The 18,872-nt window shown below is 36.1% G+C and overlaps 1 protein-coding gene across 1 annotated transcript in view; it reads right to left on the reverse strand.

Annotated features, from left to right (window-relative positions):
* Positions 1-18,872, reverse strand: part of ZFC3H1 (zinc finger, C3H1-type containing) — a 42,652-nt gene that overhangs the window by 6,040 nt on the left and 17,740 nt on the right. The window contains exons 11-30 of the mRNA XM_008945599.1: positions 18,492-18,610; positions 18,000-18,146; positions 16,818-16,992; positions 16,501-16,632; positions 15,276-15,824; positions 15,083-15,192; positions 13,673-13,804; positions 12,481-12,602; positions 11,851-11,952; positions 11,390-11,503; positions 10,257-10,443; positions 8,287-8,473; positions 7,684-7,875; positions 5,499-5,736; positions 4,343-4,448; positions 4,067-4,265; positions 3,510-3,604; positions 2,507-2,617; positions 178-282; positions 1-87 (exon numbers count right to left, since the gene is read on the reverse strand). Of these exons, the coding sequence (XP_008943847.1) occupies positions 1-87; positions 178-282; positions 2,507-2,617; positions 3,510-3,604; positions 4,067-4,265; positions 4,343-4,448; positions 5,499-5,736; positions 7,684-7,875; positions 8,287-8,473; positions 10,257-10,443; positions 11,390-11,503; positions 11,851-11,952; positions 12,481-12,602; positions 13,673-13,804; positions 15,083-15,192; positions 15,276-15,824; positions 16,501-16,632; positions 16,818-16,992; positions 18,000-18,146; positions 18,492-18,610 (3,209 nt within the window). The remainder of the gene's footprint in view (positions 88-177; positions 283-2,506; positions 2,618-3,509; positions 3,605-4,066; positions 4,266-4,342; positions 4,449-5,498; positions 5,737-7,683; positions 7,876-8,286; positions 8,474-10,256; positions 10,444-11,389; positions 11,504-11,850; positions 11,953-12,480; positions 12,603-13,672; positions 13,805-15,082; positions 15,193-15,275; positions 15,825-16,500; positions 16,633-16,817; positions 16,993-17,999; positions 18,147-18,491; positions 18,611-18,872) is intronic.

The following is an 18,872-nucleotide window of genomic DNA, read 5'->3' on the forward strand; positions in this document are numbered from 1 at the left end:
CATCTGTTCACTAGGTCAGTAAAAAGCTTGAATTCTTGAACTTTGTTGTTGGATCCAACAACTTTGCTATTGATAAAAACAAGGTAACTGGAAGAAAAAAAAAAAAGAGAACACAGTTCTGATAGCCTTCACTTAATAGTTTTGAGATTAATTTACTTTCCTCCCTTAAGAACTTACTCCAGCCAGATGTTCTGAACAGTTTCCTGCTGCATCACTGCCCCCAGAGCTGCTTCATAAGCATCCAGTGCTTCACCAACACTCGCATGAAGAGACTGGCACAAACTGTTTATATTAAAAATTAAAAAGTGTTGTCACAAACAATGCATGTTCTTACACATTAGGAGCAGGAAACAATGAAGAACTTTCCATTCTGAGATGCAAAAAAAAATGTTTTCAGTTTAGCAACATCATGGACTAATTTATCAGTCAGCTTATTAAAACGGGTAAGTCTCAACTGCAGATAGTAAGGAATAATACAGAAACCACAGTTTAAAAAGCAATATTTAATTTAAGTTGAAACTAAGTATTGTCTTCTACTCCTGTAAAATACCCTTTCACTAATCCTTTTAAATAAGATGCTCTGACTGCTACAGAATGCAGACAAATTTCCATTTTGAAAGTTCCACAACAATAAACTGCAACAATGGATTAAGACTACTTGAGAAGTGGTATCAGACTGTGGCAACAAAATCAGTGTTCTTAAAGAAATACTACTAGACATCTGGGGTAAAAGTAGGCCAATCAGGTCATAAAATAAAAAACCTGACAGGAACAGTAAAAAAAAAGCCACACAAACCCCTTAATCTTGTTCCACATTTCCTCAAAGAAACATATGGTCAGACGAATATATAGGACCTCACCAAAGATAGAAGTAGACAATTTTTTTTACCAAGATTCAATGAACAATCCTTACTTCAAAGTGTAAAGTAACAATGGAAAAAGGTAAGGCTTTCAGTAAGTCATAAGAGGAAAAGCAAAACTCATGAAGAAGACTATAGAAACGCAAAAGAAGATAGGGCTGATGTTGCAGCCTTGCTATAGAACCCTCCTGACTAGGGTCACACAGCCAGAGTGCTCGACTCTACTCCCACTTTCCCCAAGAACTACAAAGTAAATCACCAATTTGTTACTCTTTCTAAAAAAATCATGTTACGTGTATGTGCACACACATGAATGTGTACACACACACACACAATGATCTTCTTAAGTATAGCATTGTTCCTTGAGCTTTTGAAGCATTGCTGATTTCAGTCTATTTTCACCTGGTAAAAATGAACTTTTGTCTTCTGTACCTGAAAAAAGGAAAGAGACACACAAGCCCAAATACCTAGGCACGCACTTTAGCAAAACTCAACCACAGAAATACTCCATTAGTTCTGAAATTAGTACAGGCATTTACTTCAAGAGCACAAACTTTCCTCATAGAAGCAGGTGCCAAAACACAGGAGCACCTAAGCTTAAAGTTAAGGTCCCTAATGACTAAGCAGTGACCTTAAGTGCCTTCCTAACAATGTTTCTACTGTGTAAGTAAAAAACTTAAAATTGAACTGGTGAAGAGATATTTTCTTAAAAAAATAACTGAATTTGTATTAATGGAAAATATAAAAAGAAAATACTAAGATGATTTAACATAAACCTTATATAAAGATTTCCTTGAAAACCATACATTTTACCTGTTTGTAAGTTAAAAACTATATGCAACAGTGCTGAAGGAGTTCCGAGTCGTCCTCACTCAGTATCTGAAACATTATCATCTTTCCCCTTTTATTTGTCTGAAAAGCCAAATAGCTGCTTGTGAAGACTGACAAACCCGGAGCGTAAAGTGGTTAAACTTCTTAAACAGCCTAAGTGACCACAGTTATACTAATTTAGGTTACAGATGGCTAATACTTTGGTGCTTGCCAACCCTGGTTATTGCTACTATCAAAAAGAATGATGGAAGAAACAAAAGACTGTGAGGTATACATGACAACGATCTGTCACCTTTGCAATCTCTTGCAGAGGAAAAGGTGACTTTGCTAGGTCTGTGGCTAGTTCCAACTTCTACAGTCTGTGGATAGTAGCTCCAGAGACAGCTGAAACAATGGGTGAAGGAAGGTGGGGAGACCAAGGCTAAACAAAGTTAAGCAATGGGGAAAACTATTGTAAAATAAAAGGGAGACTGAAAAGCCAGAAGGAAGAACACTATTAGAAGTAGAAACCTAAACCACAAGTAAAAGAACAAAAAACTAATTTTGTGATATTAATACACCTGTTACTGTTCCCACAGGGCAAAATTTCTGAAAGATTTCTCTCAAGTGGGGAATTTAAGCTGATGTGCAATCCATGGTTCCATAAAATTGTCTCTGTTGCTCAGCAGGCAGGTTGGTCCTCTAAGGACTGGCAAATCATTTATTGAAAGAACCCAAAGTGATACACCCTTAGGCAAATAATGAATGTTCTGCTTTTGAAAATGCAATTTACTCAGACTCAGTAGCTGTTTCTCAAATACTTTAGAAACTCTCACCAGTAGATCTGCCAGAGATATGGGATTTGCTGGTTTACAACATCATCTGTAAGATGTTCTTTATAGAGGGGTGATGTAAAGTCAATTGGCATTGGAAAATTCAAGAGGTATCTACAAGACAAAACCATGGAAGAGTCTTACACGGATGTCACATTTAGTTGCACAATCCAGTTCAAGGGACATATTACAAAAAGATGCACTTTTCCTAGATTTCAGTTTAACTCTACCAAGATACAACTTATACAGAAAGCATTATGCAGAAATATAGAAATAGTTAATACAAAAAACATTTACTCCCTCATTACGTACAAAGTTAAACATTGCTTTATATCTCAATTTCCCCCTCCCCACGTAAAATACATCAAGTGAGGCAGAATCCTCTACGTACAGCCAGCCAAACTGCATTGCCAGTACTAAATTTAATGTCAACAAATGTAAGCAGGAATAAGACCTAACACCTAACCTGGAGATAAAAACATTTCAAACCCTCATTTGCATAAGCTTTCGCATAGAAGGTCTTCCTCTGAGGGCCTTCAGAGGCATCCACTTTGACTATATGGAACTTGCATATTTCAAAACTTCAATAAGTCTCTCAAACAGGTGCTAAAATTCAAGTGGAAAATCTGCAGGCTAAAGAGGAACCTGTGCATCTTCAGCAATCATCTGCTGATTAATAGCACGCTGGGTCTCTAGACTGAGCTCTTTCACAAGTGCCTAAATACAGTACTTCAAATATGCAGTTTTAGGCTCCTAGCTTGGCAGGGAAAACAGGGGAAGAGGTGACAGATAGAAACCAAAACCAAACCAACTTTGCATATATATGATAGACTTCCACTCCCCAAATCCAGCCATAAAACTCATTGTTGGTTTCATCTTGAAATCCTTGTGGTTTTACAGTATAGTGTATATGCACAACAACAGTTTAAAAATTCTAGATTGTCTTGTTTTTCAAGAAAACACCAATATTACCAAATCTTACACAGAAAAAAATATTCTAAATTACCTTAAGAGATCCATGGGACCATGCTCCTGACATGCATTCTCAAAGAAAGCTGCCACAAAATCTTGCAACAGTGGAAGAATACTGCTTGACTTCCCCTGTTTTGGGATTTTTTTAAAAATAAAAAAAATTAAAATCAGGTACCAACCTGAAAATGACAGTAACAATTTAAGCACAATAAGTAGCAAGCAGTGTGTATCTCTGCAATGCTCCATTGTCTTCATTCTATCAAGAATGAAGTCTAACTGGGTCAGTCAACAGCTAGCAGAAAAAAACTGAAAATGTATTACAGGGTTTACTGTTAATGTCTATTATTCTTTCTTAAGGATATTAACACTGGAATAGAAAAATCTGAACTACACATTTATGATTTTATGTAATTCCTTTATCTTCAATCACATCACTGATCTTGACAGTTCTATTTTTGCCCATCTGTACAAAAATGTACTAGACATTGCAAAATCACCATGAAGTTTAATCAGTTTGGCATCTGAAACAACACAAACCCCAAGCTTTATAAAGCCAGCAGGTCAACAAAATGAGTTTGAGTGGAGTACTACCTGTGAAACAAGGAATTTACACAACTGATAAAAAATTTCTGCATTCTGAGGATTCTTCTCAAAAGCTTCAATCCACACTTTGTAGGCATCGTCACACTGCTCCATCTGCAGATACAAGGTGGCCAAACTCTCCAAGAGCTGACAGTTGTTAGGGCACTGCTCCAATAAAGATGTACAAAGTTCTGCAGCAGACTCCCACCTTAAAGAAAAGCAAAGTTAAGTTTTCAACAAAGTAGCGTTGAGTACTCCAATTAAAAGTACCTTGAAACAACTTACCTTTCAAGAAGTTTCAGCAAAGCTATCATGTTTCTGTAGAGAGGAAAGCAGATAGCTATTCTTTTATCGGCCTCAAGGCTGCCATCATTACATGTTTTGACCGCATCTTCAAAACAAAAGCATAAAATGAAGCCTTCAGACCCCAATCTAACATAATAAAAAAGTATCATTAAACATAATGAAAATATACACGTCTGGAAAGATATTTCTGAGAGTGCTGCTTTGGCAAATTACTTTAAAAAAATGAAGATGACCATCTTTGGATAGACTTCCTTAACACTTATTACCACAGTGTGAAGACAAAAGTCTTTCAGAAGTTTCATCTCTCATTCATTAGAAAACAGGAAACATCCACCCACTGCACGTTAAAGTCCTATTACAGATAACAGTGCATCACTATGTTCAAAACTATGTTCCAGAATTTCCAGCACAGCTGATGAAAGCTATTGAGACAAAAGCTATTCTAGGATAGTATTTTTTGTCTCAGCATAATAAAAAGTTCCCCTCCCACAGCTGGGCTACTCAGACTACCCTTGAGCATCTCCACAATGCATTACGACCTGCAGCATCTCAGAGGCAGTTCAGCATTGCTGCTGGCTAACACACCAAGTACAGACATCTACACAATGCTATTATAAAGTCTACCTCTGGCAGCACAAGTCAAGAATTCAATTTCTTTTACTACCTTCATTTTACATCCTTACAAACATTATTCAGCTTAAATAAACTCTGAATGAAGACAAACCCATGCATTGCTCTCCCTTTTCTAAGGAAACACTTCCCAGGAAAGTAACTTTTAATAGACACATGCCATTAAGGAGATGGAGGGTAAAAGAAGCTTTGCTTTATGCTTGCCCAAGAAAAGCCAAAGAAAGCTAGCAACGTCATACTGTCACAAGACACTGGTCTTTATCTTGATAGAGTATCATAGTTCAGAGAAAAAGCTACAGCTTTGAACCACAGATGAAAATCTCAGTGCATGTGTGAAGTACTTGAGAACATGGACTCTGTTCAAATCAAGATGAAATGTTCACTGGATTAATCCCAATGGTTTAACAGTCGTATTGCACTGCCTTGACATTCCAAAAGTTGGATAGTATTTCTTGATTTATAAGAAATAAGTAATGTATTAAGTAGTCTACCTCCTTCATCTTACCTTCAAACATAGCTAACAGCGTATCAGGATCGGTCTTCACATCGTGAACTGTTTGCCATGGTATTAAAAATGGTTCTTTGTTCATGATCCTTGAAGGATTGACATTTGCTGGATCATAGAGCTTGACTGGGAGAATGCCAAATTCAGTTAGATGTATGTAAGCCAGCCAAGCCAAGCAACGGTCACTTACAGTAAGGTGTTCTGATATTATCTTTTCATTTGCTGATTTTAAAGCATTCTGTAAAGATTAAAAGAAATATATTTCAATCACAAAATCTTTAAGATCTAAGAACAAGAAAAGGAATCAGGATGACTAAGTTTTAATATTCTCAAATCCTTTTCACAGAAAAGACAGGAACTAACACTTTGCATCAGTCATGACTATTTGGCTTATGTGAACGTGTGACTATTTAATTCATATGCATAATTTCAAGTAACAGATTTAGAAGTAATGTAGAAGATGGTTATTTTGAAAAGAGGACAGAGATAGACCTTGAAAACATACATCTCAAGACGTGTTCCATTTTTCTGCCTCTATCTTGGACAACTGGTTTCACTTGCATAGAAAGAATATGCTATTGTATTGCGTTGTCTATAGACAACTCATCTCCAAGTTGGATTCAGCTTGCTGTATCTTACTGGGTTTTGGTGGGGTTTTTTTGTTTGTTCATTGTTTTTTTTTGTTTGGTTCATAGTTCTACAGCTACTAAGTTAAAGCTATCTACTGCAATTACAACTATCTACAGGAAAAACAGCACCATCACTAGACTCGCTGTTTAAAAAAATGTGTTGGAAGCACTACCAAAACCAAGGATACTGCTTCAAATTTCCCTACCAGTCATATGCAAACTATAATAGTCCAGTTAAATTAGCGGATCCCACATAAAATGATTAGAGCACACAGTTAGACAAAGTTTAGAAATAATCGCTCCTAAAACAGAACAGAATCTCATGGCTCATGATGCATCAACATTTTCTGGAGAAATGCAGTACCAAAGAACACACTTTGAAGGGAATGAAAGGACTTAAAAATTTTAGGCAAAATTCAGCAGGTCACTTGTCCTCTAGTAGGCGAAAACTGAAGTTTCAAAAACACCCTTCAAAATATTCACTTGAGAAAATTTGCTTTGAAGTTTTCAGACACATTGCTACTTACTCTGAAGTAGAGCTTACTTAGAAATTATCTTCTGTTAAACATGATTAAATAATCTCTCCCAAAGACATTCTTTTGAACTACACATTTCAGATGAAAATTTAAGAAAAGTTTGGTTTTGTGATGATGCTTTGGGGAAAGAAGGGAAAACAGCACGTTATCCCCCCATATATACTAGAGTTGCTTAGATCCAACTTAGATCCAACTGAGGTTTTTTTCTACCTCCTCTTTGTTCATTTAGTCACATGTTCAGAGTTACATTTATCAGTACTTCTGTGTTCAGAATAGCTTTTGCAGCAAGCATCACACTTTTATTTAAATTTGAGCTAGAAAAAAAGCATTTGGGCCTTAAACTACACAACTGAGAAAAACGTTTTGGCCTGTAGCAAGCAACAGGTGCCACCTGCTGGCAAGAACCAAAAAAACTGCAAGTGAAACTACAGTAGCTTCCACTTGCAGCAGGAGGTGACGGCAGCTCTCCATGTCTCACCATCTACCACTTCTATTGTCTAGAGAAAAGTAACAGTGACCTAACCCTCTTTCTACAGTCACAATAAAAGTCTGAGGTAACTCCAGGACTTTGCAGTTCATGAGACCAAAAAAGTCTGATTTAACAGCCTTCAAATTTTGGAGCAGGGCAATACTGTTAGATAACATCATACTATGTTTTTTCCCCAAGAACTACCAGTTTGATAATTTCTGTGGCAATAAACATTTGAGTACCTGAGGCAATACACTACTTACAGGCCCTTCAGAGCACAAGTATGCTACAGCTTGCCAGAAATCAAGTAGTAAAGTAATTCCCTAAGAATTTTTGGGATGTATTGGTCCAGGCCAGTAGCTACACAAGCAAAGCAGAACAGGTATCCAAAACTCCAAAGGTACACCCAAATTTTACAAAGGCATCATATCTCAAAACAGAAGTGTCTAGAATTCCTTTGCCAAACAAAGGAACAAACAGTTCTTCTAAAGTTGACACTATCAGGGTCACAGGTATACAGACAGTTCCTGGGGTGGTTCCCTGGAAGTTACCTGCAGCAGAACAAGAGCATTCTGATGTCTTCCTGTGAACAGGCTTAAGTGAACCCTATACAGCAGAGTCTCCAGCAGCTGAAAGGACACAAGATTTGTATTTTCTTCTCTCCTTGCCAAATCCATCAGGAACTGCAGCATTCTCCCACAAACGTAGTCTTTTCCATCAAAGGAATTCTCTAAATTCAAAAACTAGAGAGAAATAATTCATATTAATAATGACAATGATCAGAATACTAGTAAAGCACCTATGTTAAAGTTCAGAATCACATGAATCGCAAACTTTGGATAATGTCTTTCCCCACCTTATGAACCATATTTCCCCCCCTCATCAAATTTCCATATTAAGCCTCAAAATACCATTTAAATACTGAAGTCAAAGTTAAATTTTGCAAGCTTAAGTAATAAAATGTAAGGAACATAATATCTTAAGTAACTTTTACTGCCTGAGGAAGCAAGATTTCTACACATATCCTGCAAATAGAACTTTCAGTTGCTTCATTTTCTGACCAACTTCTGAGTGTAAAAACTATAGTGTTTTTCATTTCACACCTTCCTTGTCAGATGTGAACATTTTGTATATACTTTTTTTTTTTTACTTACTGTCCACCAGATTTGATAAGAGGGAGCATATTCCACTGCTGTTTCACACATTTCCTGTATCTCCTCCTTGGTTCCTCTTTTTGAGAAGAGTCTGAGGTAATGACACCAAATTTCAGGATTTTCCTTGTTGTTTTCAAGGGCTCGAGCCAAAACATTTAGAGTAGAATCTAAACACTCAGACGATGAGCTGTAAAAATTAAAAAAGCACTCATATCAGCTGTGCTAGTATTAGGACTTACACAATACCAAAAATGAAAATTACTTAGAATTAGAATGGAAGTGACACAGCATTTTTTAACATGTGCTGTCCTTTACTATGAAAGTTTCCATTTCAGTAAGTTTTCATCCATAAAGGTTATTAGGTGCAATTGCAGTGTATGAAAAAAAAAAAAGCTTTCTGTGAAAAGTGCCAATTCAAATGAGTTGAGTTCAATTTTATTTAAAATGTGTTAAGATTCATCTGTAAGCAGATCTCAAGCTGCAATCATATAAAGACATTTACAACAGACAGACTTAAAAAATGAAGTAGAAATTTCAAAAAAATCAGTAAAGTAAGTTAGAATATTTTTGTTACATATATAATTTACTTTCTACAGTCATGAAATGTAAGCCATTATTTCAAGTTTCTAGGCATGTCATGCAGGCTTTCTCTGCCTCTAAACCATTAAAAAAAAAAAAAAAGAAGATTTTACTTTTTGAGATTACTATCATGAGATCATACCAGCAAAGTAATAAAAGATTAGATCAAATAATGGACTGTATTTCAAACCACAGAGCTGAGCTTAAATTCATAAACAAACTTCCATAAAACCACAGAAAGCTTCTGAGGTCACATTTATTCTAAAAACATCTTTAGAAGTTACTTTGCATAGACATTTATGAGAGGAAAAACACATGTCCCAAAATAAAATTAATACAGTTAACCATGTGGGAGTCTGAAGCCTTCCCAACCCCTCCTATCACCACTGTCACTTACTAAACCACTCAGTTTCTTCAGAGTACTGAGGTGAGGGGGGGAAGGATGGGGGAGGTGGCTTTTTTAAGAAAAAGATGCATTGTCTTCCATTAGCTTTTCTCCCTTCTTTTCTTGGTCTTTTTCCAAATACACTTATATTTACAGAGTGGGCTCCTCTCACCCTGCCAGTTGCTGGTAGTATTTTCTTTGATACTGGCCTTTCCAGTTCCATCCCTTCTAGTAGTGGTCAAGGCAGCTGTGATACAAATAAACTGATCTTTTGCTACATTTGCCATTATCCACAGTTTACACAAGGTTTTTAAAGAGAGCTGCTCCTCGCCATTCCCTTTCCTCCCTGCTGCAGCTGTTTAAGTCAGTAGCTCAACTCTCAAAATTGAAGACAATCCCTAGAACAAAACCATCATGACAGAATTCCTACTGAAATTATCCAATTGCCCATAAAAGCATGGCACTCTGCAGAATAATTTAAAGGAACAGAAACTAGAGAAGCTTAGAAATAGAGAAAGTTTAAAAATGACAAGCATAAGAAATCGAGTGCTCAGCTGGACCATTTCTACAGGGATAAAACCATACAGCAGAACTGTCCTTGTAAGAGAACCTTCTGATGAAAGTGATTTCTAACATCATTCCAACCATTCACTCTGTAGAGGAGAAACTGATTTGAGTTTATTGGTCCACTACTTTATCACTGGAAGTACAACATGCCACTGTAATCTTAGCAATACGTTAGGGTGTGCACTTTTCAAACAATTATTTCTCCCACACTACTTTCCACCAATTTCCGTTACCTCAATCAGATAATCTGTCGGTGTAATTTATTACTCACATACTACACTGCATGCAGTACGATATCTAATCTATTTTTTTTAACCTGTTTTTAAGCAATATATTATTTGTGGCATTACTGAAGAAAATTCTTTAACATCAAAAAGGAAACTTGATCACTGCAGCATAGGTAAAGCACAAAATCAAATCTAAAATGTAGCAGACTTACCCTTCATTTTGATTCAAGTATTTGTATGCAAGTTTAATCCAAAGCTGCACATCACAGGGGTTTTCTTGGACACTTGCCTCCAAATTGGAAATGTCATCAGTCTCACTTGTAAAATACCGCACATCATCTGGGGTCACCACAGCATCAAGAGCTGGAAATCTTTTTTTATGTTCTGTAGGATGGGCTGCTAATTAAAAAAAAAAAAAAAAAAAATTAAAATGCTTCTTTTCAAAACAGAAGTGACCAGTAAGGTTAGAATTCACACAAGAGGCAGCATTTATCTGTTTCAAGTGTAGCCATTGACCTGAATAAAATGTGGTTATTTCAGCATCCTATAAAACTTAGAATTGTGCTGTCTGTAGAAAATTGGTTATATTTAAAATACAAAGGCAAGTATTAAATAACAGCAAAAGGCACTGACCAACAGACACCAATTAAGGCAGTTCACATTAGGCAGCATGTGGAAACAAACACATCCAACAAAGAAAAATCTATCTCACTTCTGAGTCTCTAAAAATCCTTTTTACAGGATTTGCTAGCAAATCCTAAAGCTCCAGCTTGCATGAGTCACATGTGAAACACTGTGGGGTTACTGATGCTCTTAGCAAGCTTTCAAGTCTCAAATGCCATTTAACAGCAGCTTTTTTTTAACTCCTGACCTCAACACCAAATAATAACCCTGTATAAATTTAAGATAACCAAATGCATGAAGTTTTACTGCTGAAGAATCCTGGCAGAGAAGAATAAAAACAAAGTCTATGGGCAAAGCTGAAACATTCTAGGGAAATAGTTCCTTGTGTTCCACTTAAGAACAGATAAGTAGAAATTCCACCTCAACTTCCCATCTCATTTGTAATATGATAATATGCAATATGTAATAATTGTTTTTTTCTCTTAAATATGACAAATTCAGCTCAAACTTCATGCAAAAATTCATGCAAAATCAAGTTTCCATGCAAGAAATAGTCAACAGAAGCTATTAAAACAAAGTTTGCATGCAAGAAAAGTCAAGAGAGCTATTAAAAGCATTGGTTTTCCTAAGAACCATTTTAAAAATCAAGTGTTGGGAAGAGCTTGGTGGGTATTTCCCCCCTCAATATTCTTTTTTAATGGAAGCCACACATCCAGATTACCATATTTAATAGGTCCAAACTGTTCCTCTTCACTGCTGCTACTATCCAACAGAGGTTTTCTCCAGTACTTTGGTCTCCATTTCCTTTTATCTTTCCATGTTGTAAATGGAGGTGCTGCAAACAAGCAAAGTAGTAGAAATCCTTTTCTTTTTCTGTATTCAACATCAAAACATCCTTACTAATGAAGATTTTAAATAAAAACATTCTGTCAGTGCAGCACAGTACTTATTTAAAAACTGTTGTATATTGTATTGTGCAAGTCAGTTTTCCAAGCCAGACTCCAAAAGTATATTATTCCCTTAAAACATACTCTGCTGCCTTTCATGTACCATCAGCAGAGTTTATAATACTAAGATAAATAAACTGAACAACAAAAAATACTCTTGGCTTACAAAATGATCGCACTACTTACGTAACATTAATTAAAGCTTACAATGTATTTTATCTACCAAGTCACTTACTGTGATTTTTACTCTCGTTGACATTGCTGGCCAGAAGAACCGCCATCTGATCCACTGACATACGGTCTCTGTTTACGCCAAAGAGTTTTTCAACATATTTTTCTGAAACAAGAATATTTGTATCTTAGGTAAACACGTAAATGAAAATGGACATGTAACAGCAAGGCAGCACAACCTATACTGAACTAAAGAAATAGGACTGCTTCAAGAGGCATGGATATTTAACATACTAGAACAAAGAAATTAAAAACTGAAGAAGTTCTGCTCAGCAGCTTGCCTATATGGCAATGGACTTCAAACAAAATTCCAGCTCCACTGAAACAGACCAGTCCAGCAGCTGCCAAAAGAAGCCAGGAAAGGGAGAAGGAAAGATCCCATGCCCACAGCTCCCCAGTCCCCTAAATCCCAGCAACACACTTTTTTTTTTTTTTTATGTTTTTCTTGCTGTAAAGACACTGAAGTAACTACCCACTACAAATGAATTAGTCAACTATAGAAACCTACTATTTCACATAGCTGTATCTTACACATTGCTTTACATCAAAGTCCTTGCACCCACAGATTTTACTGAAAGCCATTCCATTCACAAAGAAATCCGTGTACACCAAATCGAACAAAAGGCTTAAAAACCTGTGGCAGTGCTGATTTCCTCATCCGTGCTTTTTTCTGAACATCCAATCAACTCTAAATTGTAAGACAGAATATCCTGAAACAGCTGCTTACGGCTAAGAGTGCAATCTTTCATGTGCTGCCTAAAAGAAACAAATAAGCAGTTAATATAATTACCACAGCAACAACTTAATAAGGCTTTTTAACTAGAGAGTTGGTCTTAGCATGTGTTAGGGTCATACATAAAGAAAACGACACCCACAGAAAACACTACAGCCTCCTCTGAAACTGCTGTTCAATGTGTCTGGGTCTACTCTGCACCAAAGCCTGCATCAGTAACTTAATCCTAGTCTTCATTATTGCACTATAGCCTTACTCTTTAAAATAAATCTCTATGCACTCACTTTGCACTAACACCAAACTACAGTATTTAGAAATACTGTATTTAGAAACTACAGTATTTAGTATTTTGAACTTTCCATTTCAAAACAGTTAAAAGAATTAGATATCACTTTCTATTTTAAAGATTCAAAACTGTAGTTTGATGGTAACATCTAAAAGCTGATCCAGTAAGCTTTTAGGAAAGGGAATAAAAAAAGAGCTAAAGTCTACTCCGATTACATTTTTCCAGTAGTTAAAAGCTTCCAAATTGTGTTTATTCCTGACCAATTCATATCCATTTGCTCTAGTAATTACTTTTTAAATACAGAGAGCAACATTTAACAAACTATTTTTAATATAATTTAACACCAGGGTTCAAAGAAACAAACTTACTAACTACTAAAATAGTTGTGGAGTTTTTGATGTAATAATGATACATGATTTCAGTTATGATAGATCTCTAGCATGCTTAACATTATCAACCACTACCTGAGATTCCATTATTATCTGAAATTATGCAGATGCCTTAAAGCAAGAGGAGTCTCCTCTGAATTACTGTGCAAGCAAACAGTGAAATATTCTATAACAGTCTATACTGCTTTTCTAAACTGCTATCTAAAAACCCTCCTTCCTCCACAGCTTAGATGAAAGGTTTTTTTCCTGTCAACCACATATCTGCAATAGGGTATTACAAATCACTTTCTTTTCTAGAACTTCTGCATGGGTTCATAAATCCAGATCTTTAGAATTAAAAACATGCCTATTTTGGTCTTTGAGTCAGGCATCTAGAGGAGAGGCTTAGTTTAAATGGAGAAAATCAAGAAGAACTCACCACTGACAGTCATCATCATTACATGTGCCTGTTAAATCAAAACGGCAGAAACACTGTTTTGGCTCAATCCTATTGCTATATGTTACTGAACTGAGGTACAGTTTTTCCTTGGTTCGAAAATACGGACTAAACCTAAAATGAATAAGTGAATTATTGTGACCAAGTGTACAAGGTAAGACATCAGTTTTATTAAACAACACTTTTTTAAAATAATCACTTTTTCTATATTAAATCTCATTATTTCCAAAACCCGACCATGAACCAAAACCGTTGCTGACCTATGCATTAAGAGGAACATGAAAACTGTAAGAGAGGGTGGGACCAAAACTGTACTTCTCAAATCTAAACAGTTTCTGTTCTAGCATTTTCTTCTCCCTTAGGTGCAGAATTTTACTCATACAAAAACAGGAAGTCCAGTAATGAGCCAGCAGGAAAGGCAAACTACTGAAACTTGAGTTTTAGTGTAGTTCTAGAAAAACTGCAGTGATGTTTTAATCGGCATAAAATCTATGTCAATAGAAGTATAAAGAGAAACATGAAAAATTAACCTGAGAAAACCATGGAAAAATTCCCATCAGATTTTAGAATGTGTAAACAAACAAAACCTAGTCTGAGTTGAGCCAAAGAATCCTTGTTTTACATCTTTAGCTAGAGTTTCACTATGTCAGTTTTGGGATTTCTAGCTCTTTAAAGAACTGAAGCAATAACCTATGAGACAGTGTTAAAATGAGTTAAAATTAACAGTCCTGTAAAGATAGCATACTCCATTTTTTGCTGCTTAAGAGTACAGAAATAAAAAACCTGAAGCACATGGCAGAATTCAATTGCTCCAGTTTGAATTCCAGACTTTTGTTTTCTAAAATATAATGTGTAGGAATAAAGCTCTGTTTAGTCTAAAGACAGATGTGTCAAATTGATTATACTAGCAGGTGACTATTTTAGGTCAAGATGAATCACCGTGGTCATGCCTCTTTCCACTGAGCAGGAATCCAAAAATAGGTGGCTGGCTCAATTGCCTCAATATAAACTCTAGCCAAGTTTAAAGACTGCGTAATTGAAACACGCTTCTGTTACTCTCTTCCTGGATTTTAGATTGCTTCATGTTAGATATAGACATCCTGTTTTCAAATGCTTACCTATTATTTTTTAATTTAGTTATACCAAAGAACAATCCAGTTGTAAGGAACATTATGCAATGCAATAGCAGTATACTGCACAAAAGCAAGGGACTCCTATATATCAGAAGAAACTGAATCATTAGGTTCCCTAAACTGGACAAAACTGTTTCAGGATAGTCAAGTTTCTCACTTCTCTTTCTGTACATGGCTGGATATCAAGGAAAAGCAGTGAAGAATACTTGAACAAGATCGCATTTACACAGAAGTCAAAGAGTTGCTACAGTCTCCATACCTGTAGGATTTAAATACTAGAAGAGGACTATGATATGGTCCAAATGGAAATGGTTTCGCTTCAGTCTGCCTGTTTTGCGATGTAACCAAGTCCGCGTCCACTGAAATTTCCTAGGAAACAGATAAACAGATATGCAGCAACTGCAGTACTACCTAATAAAGTAAACCTTCATAAGTAGTTTTAGAGCATTTACCTGACCACACAATATATCTTCCTTAGGTACTATAAAGGCAGTACTTTTCACTAGCAGCTCTTTCAAACTGTCAGCTTTAGCATAAAGTTTTTTCAGTTCATCAATATTCAACCCAAGAAACAGCTCAGGCTCCTCTGATGCCTTTTTAGAAAGTTTGTTTATATTTTCTTGTTTTGGAGTGTCCATGTGTTTAAGATTTGGTTTAGTAAAAGAACTGGATTCCCTGAAAGATCTCCTTCGTTCTCGGTTTGAATCTGACAGAACTTCATCATCAAAGTAGTTTTCTTCACTGTCCAAAGACAATTTATCCTGTGTAAGATCGTGAAGTGATGGCTGAGGTAATGCAAATTCTGATTCCTCTTCTGCCTGAGGTGCAATATTTGATTGTTCCTTGGTCTGAAGTGCCCGGGCCTCTTTCAATTTCTGAATCTTGAGAGCATATTCATACTCCAGCTGCTGCAGTCGTTTTTTCTCTAGTGCAATCAATTCTGCTGAATGCTTTTTTGGACTTGATGCAGGGGAGCTCTCCAATTTCAACATTTTGCTTGGCTGTAAAGAAAAAGATTCCCTTCATTTCATTTTCACATTTACTGACAGGAGATAAATGAAAAATGGACAAGATACTTAATTCAGAGTTAATAAAAATCTATTTTAAACCCTTGCCAGAAATTTTTCAACAAACACCAAGAAAAATCGCAAAAGAGTTTGCCACAATTCAACTGCCAGGTTTGCAGGTTTTTTATCAAAACTACCCTACATCATGCACAGGGCTTCAACAGAAGTTCTGGCCACATTTTAAAGGTCTGCTATAAACAAGTATTCACAATGGTGTTGGGGGCAGCAGAGGACAAAAATTTACAAAAATATTATAGCCTTGTTTTCCTCTATTTTGTGTTTCAAAACAAGATCAGATCCCCTCTTCAGTGGCTGTGCTACACAGTTTTAAAAAGATGACTAATGACTACAGACAGTAAAGTATTTCTGTCCTTGCTTCACAGGCACATAGCTCCTTTCATTATTAATCTATTAATGCAACTCCCCTGGCACAGAAATGCAGGGTTTGAACAAGTTCTTTTAAATGAATATTCTTTTCTGCCAAATTCTCAAAAATGCAGGAAACTAATAGGAATATTCCTACAATGCTTTTGAAATGTTTTCTTAGTTTCCTACTCAAAATTGCTACTGTTTTTCAAGTACAGCACTGTTTAAAAGCATGCAGACTTACTCCAAGATGATCATGCTCCAGTTTTCGTTTCCCAATTTCTTTACTTGCTACTGCTTTAGCTCGAGCGAGTTCTTCCCCATATTTTAATGCCAGAGCCTTTTTTACTGTAACCCGTTGTTGAACTTTATGAATCTGAAAAAAAAAGGACTTAGTACAGTAAGATGCTAATATTCAGATACAATCACATAATGAAATATAATCAGAAGACATTAGAATTAATGACTAATTCAAAGAATTACTGCTGCCTCAAAAAATCAGGCTTCCCATTAAATGATTTCCAGCTCTATGCAACAGCAACATTTCAAAATTAAAGTTACTTGTTCCTGAAGCTTCTTGAGAAACATCTTATTGGCATTCAAGATCTTCTCTGTTGCTTGTAACTGTTCAGCCAGTTTGTTAATTTTATTTTCAGCAATTCGAACATTCTCTCTCTTCTTGGCCTCTTGTTGCAGCAAATGTTTCAAGACAGATTCATCCTTCATCAACAGAAGTCTAAAAGTAGAAAAGCCATATAACAAAGTATTTTCCAAAGGGAAGTTTCTCAGAGCTATCCCTGCTCCTCTGAAGCCCTAGCTATTGAAGAACCCAGCTCTTTTTCACTTAACAAATAACATTCCAATTTTCTCTAGACAGTCTTAACGTCCATGAGGCAAATAACAGTAGTACATACCACAGATTTCAGTATCTAAAGTTCAGCACGTCAGTATAAATCAGATTAAAACATTCTAGTTAAGAAGACAGGGGAAGGTAAGCAAATGCTTTATCTTTAATACTGTTTTTAACATTAAGACATCCAAAACATGCAAACACATCCTTGCTTTCTGTTAATTAAGAACCCAGTTCTTCCTCAGGATGTGCACACACATGAGCAGACAACAAGCCATAGTATTATGGCATAATAGCAGAGTAATTAAAAATAAAAAGATATGCATGAAAGGAAGCAAGATAAAAACACTTAGATCGGTGTGAATAAAGGGAGGGGGAAAGAATGTCCTTTGATTGATGTCTGACCACAAACCAGTCTGTTCACAACACCACACAGAAATAGTCAAACGGCAAGAGAAGCAGAGGAGGATGCAAAGCACCTGCACTTTCCCCAGTATATGTTAGAGCCATGCTAGAAGGGAACGGGCATACAGGAACAGCTTCCAACAGCATACCTGTTCTGCAGAAACACTCATTTACAGGTATGTCCCATTGAAACAGGCCACCCTCAAAAGTGTACCAAGCAGTGAAAAGCACACTTTTGTGTATTTCAGAGTTATAAGGTGGCAAAGATTATATTCTAGTCACCGAATATATGCGCAGTTGAAAACGCAGACTTAAAAGTGACCAAACACCATACAGGCACTACAACACAATTCCTTTTGTACAACAACAGAATTCAAGACAACAGAAAACCAATAATTTGCTGTACTTTAAATGCTACGTTCAAAAAAATTCACTGTTTTCATCGTACTAAGCAAACAAGGTAGGAATTACGACAGTGCAATACACACCTGTTTTTCTTAAGTTTTGCTTCTGCTTCTGTGACTTGTTTTGTCACTACTGCTATTCTCCCAATTCCATCAACTTCACCATCAGAATTTGCAGGGGATGAATTGTTCTTCAGTGGATCAGACTTAATTAAACGTTGCTTCTCACGACTGAAAACAGACATTAAAAGCAAAGATGTTCAGTAGCTTCAACATTAACTTCAATGTATACTCCCATTAGTTTTAAAATCCTCAAAAAAGCAGCAGGACAAGATTTCAAGGGTTTTAAAAAAAACAAAAACAAACAAACAACTTTCCACAACTGCAATCAACTACTGTTAAGTTAGTTCAATTCCAAGGACTCTCTTTAGACTCCTACGTCATCTCACTAAAAATCAGTGGGGGGAAAACCTGAAAGTAATGGCAAGGTTTTAAAACTCAGATTTTTCTTACAGTTACAAAAATAGACTATTAATGACTACAGAGAATACACATTTTACATAAGCTCAGTTGTACCTGGCAATTTCTTCTTTTAAGAGTCTGTATTCTATCTTCTTATCTTCTGGTAGAGCCTCTGGAGTTCGCATTGGATCATTTTCTTTTTCTGATTTTGGAGGGGCCTTGATTTTTGAGGCCTGTTACAATGAGGTACAAGACAATATTAGTCACACTAGTTTAAAATACAGCTATCAACTACTACTTTGAAAAGGCATTTCATCACACACTGAAAGCTGTTCAAGGCTAATCAAATATTTTCAGTCAATTTTTTTGCTAGTAAAGATGCACTGAATTGTCAGTTAAAAAATGAAACTAAAATGTATTATGAATTCTATCTTCAGAATATCATCTTAACTGAAACATTTTCATTAGCTTGTGCAATCCAAATTATAATGTAGT

This window comes from Merops nubicus, unplaced genomic scaffold, assembly GCF_000691845.1.
Source record: "Merops nubicus isolate BGI_N331 unplaced genomic scaffold, ASM69184v1 scaffold10858, whole genome shotgun sequence".
Classification (NCBI taxonomy): domain Eukaryota; kingdom Metazoa; phylum Chordata; class Aves; order Coraciiformes; family Meropidae; genus Merops; species Merops nubicus.